Source organism: Excalfactoria chinensis, chromosome 4 (assembly GCF_039878825.1).
Source record: "Excalfactoria chinensis isolate bCotChi1 chromosome 4, bCotChi1.hap2, whole genome shotgun sequence".
Lineage (NCBI taxonomy): Eukaryota > Metazoa > Chordata > Aves > Galliformes > Phasianidae > Excalfactoria > Excalfactoria chinensis.
Genome location: NC_092828.1, coordinates 12,397,307 through 12,405,806, shown reverse-complemented (window position 1 = coordinate 12,405,806; position 8,500 = coordinate 12,397,307). Strand labels below are relative to the sequence as shown.

The window sequence follows — 8,500 nt, the reverse complement described above, 5'->3', positions numbered from 1 at the left end:
GAGGAATTTAGAAGAATGTTGCCAAGAATGAAATAGTTCTCTTAAAGGAAAAAGAAAGATCATACATGAACTGTGAAGAGGATAGAGCTGATAGAAACCAGTAACTGATTGTATTTCTGATGTTCTACAGAGATAACTCAGCACAAAAATGTAACCATTTATATTTCTGGTGGCTAGGGACAAATCTTCTAAAGGTTTTGTCTGGCAAACTAAGAAATATACAGAGTTCAAAATTCAATTATAGCCAAAGTTCAAAAATGCTTCTTATACCAAATAAAACCCTCTAACATTTCTGTCTTTGCATTTGTTGCTATTAGTATTTTTACACTGAGAATTAGAAAATGTGTGTGCGTTCACATATTAAGAACTTTTTTTTTTTTAAGAATTTTTGAGCATATATATACATGTAAGCAAAAAAAAAAAAAATCTTTATCTAGCAACACTGCTTATAGAATCTATGAACTTAAATGAATTTGGGAGGACTAAGCCTAAAAGTTCAAGAGAACATGACCATCTTGACAATCTACAGGAACTGTTTTGCAATATAATTTTCTTTTGCTGCTAACACTAAGGTGTCAGAAGTTAAGGGGTAAAAGCTGAAATCCTCTGTGTTTCAGATCAATATTATTTTAAATGAGTGAACTAGGTTTCTAATTTAAGCTCAAGAGCAATCAGAAGCAGAGGGACAAAAGAACAGGTCTCTGTTACTTTGATATCTACATGTCTAGTGTTTATCAAGTGATTTACTATTACTAGAGATGCTGGATACGTGCCCCAAATCTTGATTTCTATTCATCTGTAGAAGAGTTTAATAAATACCTTATCATAAAGAAATCAAAACACTGGATGCAGGAATTCTGTTTCCAGGCTTTCCTTCTCTCAGCAGTAAAATATTTTTGTTTTCCAAATAGTAAAAAACAAAAGCAAACAAGAAAGAAAATCATGTTTGGGTTAGAAATGGGAATCATTTACATGTTTTTCCCAGATTTGAAAATTTCACTTTAAATTCACATTTCTTTTCCACTTACTACTGCTTCCTGGCAGTAATCTTTGTTTAATTGTGTCAGAACTAACAGGAAAACTATGACACAGCGCCCGACAGACTCAAATGGGAAGAAGAAAACTATGCCAAAAAATAGGTAAGTAAATTGCCGTTTAAGGCGCCGATAAGTAACTTCAACAGAAGTTTTATTATTAATGTGGCCATGCTCTAAGCTACAAACAGCAAAGACCAAATGAATCTATTGTGGTTTACAGACTACTCAGTGAACAGGAAACCACTCAGCTTCATTGTGTTCAAAAGCTGCTGCTAACATAAATTATGTTGTAATTAGAAGAGCGGGGCACTTGAAGCTCTGTTGTTTCACAAACTTTGGGTAATTCCAAGTGTGTTCAGAAAGTAGGTAATACAGGAGTGTATTAATACTGTCCTTATGTAAACCCTGACTGCATATTCACTGAAAAATAGTTGTTGTTTCTGAATACTGAGTTATACTACTGCAATTATCTGTTTATGCTGCTGGTCAGGCTGACATAGGGCCAAGGACCAGCAACTAAAGAGGGTGATAGTGAGAGAACTATCATCCTCGACAACAGGCTTAAATCAAGATCTGTCAATGTGCTTCTTCTGAACTCAGTGTATCCCACATATTCCTACTAGCTGAATTCCATCCTAAAGCAAGATGGAATAGTATCATGACAGAGTTTGGGGAAACTGTTATACCTATGGGAGCTGGCAAAAGGGGAAAGGAGCCATGTGCAGTGGCACAGCTACATGGTTAAAAGGGATTTAGATCCTATTTCCCTAAGCAAAATCATTCTCACTCAAATTATGTCCTGAAAATGTAAAAGCACTAATTTGATTGTTGCAATGCTTAGGTCTAAAATTTGTAGTATCAGCAGAGTTCTACTTGTCCAAATTTGAGGCTGGAGAGATTGCAAAAAATGTTGAATTTCTGTATCTAACAAATTGTTTTTCAAGTTTAAGTTATTGCACTTGCAATTCCACTTGTTCTGCTAAGTTAGACTGTTTGAAAAGTTTCATAGATCAATGGTAATTTCTAATATTTAAGTGGATTTTTATTTTTTAATTTTTTTTTTTTTAATATTTTTTTTTATGTCCTTAGTTCCTGCCCAAGTTTATGTGCAGAAATGAATCTGGAAATACATCCGAAAGGTAAAATTCTTTTATTACTAAAAAAAGAAGTACTACAGCGTATCTTTTTTCCATACCGATTACTCAGTCAGTAATAGCTCCTAATTAAGAAGGGCCAAAACATTTTAACATACATCATAATACAAATTTAAAAAAAAAATAAATAAAAAAATAAAAAAATTTGTTGCAAGAAAAGAAGGAAAGGAAAGCTAAGTTCTTGCATAGCTGCTAATGAAGAAAGTAAGAAGATGATTAGTTCCAGACTGCTTCAAGAAATGTTGGCTTCATGATGTTATACATTGAAACAAGCTGAATATGAGTCATCTTCTTGCTGGAAACTGAAAACCTGATGACTTCTAAAATGCAATTGAGGGAATTTAAAGGGATGAACCACTTCTGAAACAATCTGTTTTGCTGTTGTTCCAAAGCAATGGGACAATGATATAGGAGCTCTGAATCTCATTCCATGGCAGTTATTGTCAGTATTAAGCATGTATTTGAATCCCATTTACTTCTTAAGTACAGATCCTATTAGAGCATTTGGAAAATGGCACTGCATTTCACAACTTTGGCTGAGCTTAGAGATGTTTAATGCAAAGTACATAAATTATCTACTTAAATGGGGGCACAACCATCCAGATAAATGTATTTGGTACCCTGTGTTTATTGCATTACATGAAGTTTTCTCAAATGCATGAAATATAATACATAAGATTTAGATTTAAGGCTGGAAAAAAAAAAAAAAAAAGAAAAAAGAAAAAAAGAAGTCAGTTCTGGAAAAATAAAACTCAACCATCTAGCGGGATATCTTTTATGTTCTATAGATAACTAGCCATACCACAAAAGCTCACAAAAGTGGCATTTTTCACACATGCATTTCACAGCCTCTGAAGACTGCCTAGTCTCTTCCTTGGTCCTGAAATTATAACTATGTGATTTACAAAGGTTTTGCTTGTCTTACCTAACCTCTCCAGAGACCAGAGGAAAATGCTGACATTTTTACACTGTACTTTTGGACCAGAAAATAATGACACTGAAAACTCCTATGCAGATTCTTACTTGCTATATTTCATCTATTTATTCTTTTTTTCTACTGAAGGGGTTAAGAGACACTCTGTAAGTATCACAAGATTCACTGAAATATAGCGCACAACATTTTATCACTTTTTGTCACTTGCTGAAACACCACAAAAATGACTGAAAAAAACCACAGCGCACTCATAGACTCACTGAAGACTATGGAAACAGATTTACCTTCTGCTTTCTCATTTAAATAAGGGATGCAAGTCTGACATTGGGTTTTCAAGCACAAATTGTTAATCTGTCACCCTTCTGAATAGACTTCTTTAGGTCACTTATGAAAAGTAAGTAAGGTTGCCACAAAATGCATGCAATTCTATTTCGTTGCAAGTTAATTAAAAAATCATTTCTTCTCTTTTGTCCTTTGGCATCAGACATTCTGTCAGCTGGCAGAAACCCACCCACACATATGCCACAGAAATATAATTCCTTACTATTGTTACAACTGACATACTCCATCTATTAGTTTTACAGAAGCTGTGGCATAAGAAATTTCAATACTGAGCAGGAGGTGTTCGGTCTCTATAGCTTGAGAAAACTCCTGCCAGTTGTAAGTTATCAGCTTTAACTGAAAAAATACTGATGGCAGAACATCCCCTTGATTGCAAACTATCTGGTAAAAAAAGATTAAAAAAACTGCTAAGAGTTGGGATTGTTCAACATGGAGAAAAGAAGGCTTCAGGAAGATTTTCCAGTGGCCTTTCAATAACTTAAGGAGCCTAAAGAAAAATGGGGAGACACTTCTTACATGACCCTGTAGTGACAGAACAGGGGGCAGCAGCTTTGAACTGAAAGCATGTATATTTAGATTGGAAATGAGGAAGAAATTCTTCATGATTAGGGTGCTGAGCCTCTGGAACAAATTGTCCAGTGAAGCTAAGGATCCCTCACGACTGGAGGTATTCAAAGCCAGTTTGGATGCGGCTTTGGGCAAGATGGTCTATTTGGAAGAGCGTCTAGCATCAGACTAGATGATCTTTAAGATCCCTTCCTCCACAAACCATTCCATTATTCAGTGACTCTGTCCACTTTCATACCTACGGAACAGAAAATCAGAGGATTTACATTCTAGAACAATAAAATGATAAAATCATCGAATGGCATGGGTTGGAAGCGACCTCATCAGGTTCTAGCTCCCCTGCCACAGGCAGGGTTGCCAGCCACTAAATCAAGTACTAGATCATAGAATCACTCAGGTTAGAAAAGACCTTAAAGATCATCAAGTCCAATAGCAGCCTAACCATAGTACCCTAAATCTAACAACACTCTATCCTATCAACAACAACACTAGATCCTATCTCTGAGCACCACTCTATAACACATCCAGGGATGGTGACTCAATCACCTCCCTGGGAAGCCTATTCCACTATTTAACTACCCTTTCTGTAAAGAAGTGTTTCCTAACATCCAACCTAAACTTACCTTGGCGCAGCTTGAGGCCATTTCCCCTCATCCTGTCACCTATCACCAGTAAGAAGCGACCTGCCCTGCTCTCACTGTAAGCAACTTTCAGATACTAGAAGAGAGTAATAAGGTCCCCCCTTAGCCTCTTTTTCCCCAGACTAAACAGCCCAAGCTCCCTCAGCCTCTCCTCATGGGGCTGATTTTCCAAGCCTTTCACAAGCCTCATTTCCCTTCTCTGGACCTGCTCCAGTACCTCCATGTCCTTTTTGTACTGAGGCCTCACCACAGGGGCAGGATGACTTCCCTAGTCCTGCTCACCACACCATTCCTGATACAAGCCAGGATGCCATTGGCCTTCTTGGCCACCTGTGCACACTGCTGGCTCATATTCAGCTGGATGTCCATCAACACACCAAATTCCCTTTCCTTCAGGCAGCTTTCCAGACACTCCTCCGCAAGCCTGTAGGGTTGCCTGGGGTCGTTGTGACCAAAATGCAGGACCTAACACTTGGCCCTATTGAAACTCATGCCATTAGCCTTGGCTCATCGATCCAGTCTATCCAGGTCCCTCTATAGTGCCCTTCTTCCCTCTGGCAGGCCAACACTCCCTCCCAGCTTTGTGTCATCTGCAAACTTACTGAGGGTGCACCCAACCCCCTCAATCAGACTGCCCTGGGCCCCATCCACTCAGAATGTATATATAGTAAATAACATGTACCATCTCTTCCTAAGTGGTGAGTCTCTTTGATAGTGTTTCACTACCCAGACAGCATTTTTCATTACAGTATATGTAGCATGTCTATGGCCGAATATTTCTAGCATAGGTGACAAAATGTAATATTCATCCTTACTCCCAAAATAACATTCTTAAATTACAGGAGTAATTTCTATCTGGTGTGCACTCTGTAGCTAACTCAAAGCAACTGTTTGGGAATTCATGTCATGTAAATGGAACGTCCACAGGATATCAGCAACTCTACTTCCTTCACTGGCATTGTGCAAAGCACATACTCTCAAAAGAAAAGGAGAGGGAGGGCAGCTGTTTCTCCAAACTGTGGTGACTGCTGGGTAACAGAATAGATTATAGGCTAACCTGGACATCAGTTTGTAAACTGATGTTAAATATCAATAGATCATCCTGAAGGCTCATGTCTGCCCCCTTTTAGAGTTAAATCATGAAACATGCGGCTTAATAGCTCTGATGTTTACCACTGTTTTTCAATTCTGTTGTTCACTGTGGAAGATAGAATCACATTTTTATTAACAGAAGTAAAAAGACAACAATTTAAAGGCTGTGTCTGTCTCTTCATTGTTGCACTGGCACTGTCTAATTATCTTCTCATCTGCATCAATTTTCCTCAGTGCCATTGATTTAACTGGGCTTATTTCTGATCCACTCCAGCATAACTAAACAGAAAATCAGACAAATAATTCACATGAATAACTGCCTCTTGTTCATGACCCTCTGAGTAAGAGATAAAAACACTGTGTTGCATAAATGAACACTGAATGCCATCTGCTGGGGCATACAACACTCTGCAATAACAGGCTCATGAATTATTTAAATCATAATAAATAAATAAATAAATAGAAAGAATATCGATAAATTTAAAGAGGCTATGTATTTAAAGACTGGCTTCTCTGAGAACATCACTGGAAGACAGGTTACTAAGGCAGCACAAGATAATCTGACATCCTGCTTTCAGCACTAAGCTAAGTCGTAAGTTACTCTTGACAGAAGAACTTTCATGCTCAGCTTTTAAAACCAGACTATCACTAAGTCACAGATGCAGGACCTGTGGGACTTAAGACAGACTGTGCAATAATTTGTTCTACAGCCCAGAACAAGGGCACTTGTTGGGTACGTATGTACCATGGCTGTTTTGCATTCACCAGTCCCCAGAGTAAACATGTAAATCAGGTCAAGGGCTAAACTAAGGACTCTTCCCAAATGAATGCACTCTCTTGTTCATTATTCCCTAGGATCTGCAATGTGCTTTCTTGATGATACCATGTGATAACATCCATTAGCAAACAGCTACCAGTTGCAGCAGTTTGCAGCCTTATAGCTGTTGCTCTTGATTTTGGGAACTGTGGATTTGGAGTTTCAGAAGCTGAAACCAGGACTCCCATCTCCTGGACAAGAGCAGCATATGATGTGCTATTACAGCAAAGACATCAGCAACAACTCTTTTCTAGTTCCATCTTGAAAGCAGGAGGTCAGATTTTCTTGTACCACCAAAGGGGCAAATATATATTTCTATCCAGAAGAGGGATTTCCAGACTGTGATCCCTAAGTTCAACAGTAATAAACCTTGAAGATCTGCACCAGGCAGCAAAACTCAGAAGACAGGTAGGAGCTCAAGCATGTCCTCTTGAGTGTTTTCTGTGGGTGGGCTCGGCTAGTGGTTGTGAATCCCAGTGCCACAGAGCTACTTCCTCACGCACTGCATGACAAAAGTCAACAAACTTTTGGGTGGATTTGCATCAGCTCCGCTGTTTAAAACACTTATCTTTAAAGTACTGTGCTGATGATAGATTTTTATTCCTTTATGTAAGCTATCAGTTATTGTATCATTTTCTACAGAACAACATCTGCTGACATTTTTCTCCGTTTCAAACAGAAAATGAAAGAAGGAATGTTCCTGCTAATACATATTGTACTGTAAGTATCTGTCCCTCCTAAAATTTTCTCTTTCTTTCACTTCTACATGTGTGTTCTGGCTACAACGCTGGTAGCAGAAAATGTAGTCCTCAATGTTAATAAAGGGATTTATTATTTTTTTTAATTAAGTAAATAGAACAACTTTGTATTAGTGGGAGATAGATCAAAGAATTGACCTAATTCTCTGTTTATGGTATGCATCTGAAATACTCCTTCATTGTAAGATCATGCAAAATTAACAGGAGTCAAGATGAACAAGCATGAAACTCATAAACCTCAAGGTTTAATAAGTAGCTAATGCAAATAAAAGCTGAAAAGATAATATATTTCAAATGTTCTCCCACTTCTATGTGAAAGCTGATCTTGAGTTTCAGATGTCTGATGTATAAGAAAAGACTGCAAATACCTTACAAGTTAGAGAAAGAGGAAAAAGCACAGATCTGATGCTTAAAGAGCAAGCTGAACAAGTAAAGGATGACTGAAGAAGGCTGATATAATCAATACTTTGGCTGCTTCAAGTCTCATAGAAAGGTTAATTAATTACAGTCAGATACTATGTGGAATTAATAGAAACTAGATGGCAGTACTGTCACGCAACAGAGTAGGGAAAGAACTGCTAGGAGAGCATTTACTTTTACTAAAGCATCTAAAGAAGAATTTGAAGTAATTTCTGGGACATTAATTGATTATCTTTGGGATCATTCTAAAATGTTCCAAAAACAGCAGGGAGGAACAGGGGCAAGTTCAGTTCTTAGAAGTTAGCAGATCCTGAGGGTCTATTGGATACCTGGAGAGGCTATCAAACAGAGTCTGGAAGCATTTTTGAAATGTGTCAGATGTCTGATTATTTAAAAATTACTGCTAACGTGAACAGGGAAAATGATTCATTGAAAAATTAATTCCCTTTTTAGAAGAAATACAACCACGCTGGGAAAGAAAAAAGCAGTAGATGTGATGTATCTTAAATTTTGTTAAGTCTTTGACATTTCCCAGAAGAAAATTTCACAAGCAAGCTGTAGAAATCTGTAAATATTTGTATTTGTATTTCCAGTTGTTTGAAAAAAATATATCCACCCTCACTGTAGTTCCTAGAGCTCTGCTACTGAACTGGAAGTAGTTATACAGAAGAATACCCTGCAAACCAATGTATCCTGTAGTGGTGCATACAAGGTGTAGTGATATTTTTTCAATTAACA

At 37.5% G+C, this 8,500-nt stretch overlaps 1 protein-coding gene across 1 annotated transcript in view; it reads left to right on the top strand.

Moving 5' to 3' along the window:
• Nucleotides 1-1,083: 1,083 nt before the first annotated feature.
• The window catches only part of CLNK (cytokine dependent hematopoietic cell linker), a 34,131-nt gene continuing 26,714 nt past the window's right edge, over nt 1,084-8,500 (top strand). The window contains exons 1-3 of the mRNA XM_072336224.1: nt 1,084-1,139; nt 2,127-2,176; nt 7,264-7,304. Coding sequence (XP_072192325.1) covers nt 1,084-1,139; nt 2,127-2,176; nt 7,264-7,304 — 147 coding nt within the window. The remainder of the gene's footprint in view (nt 1,140-2,126; nt 2,177-7,263; nt 7,305-8,500) is intronic.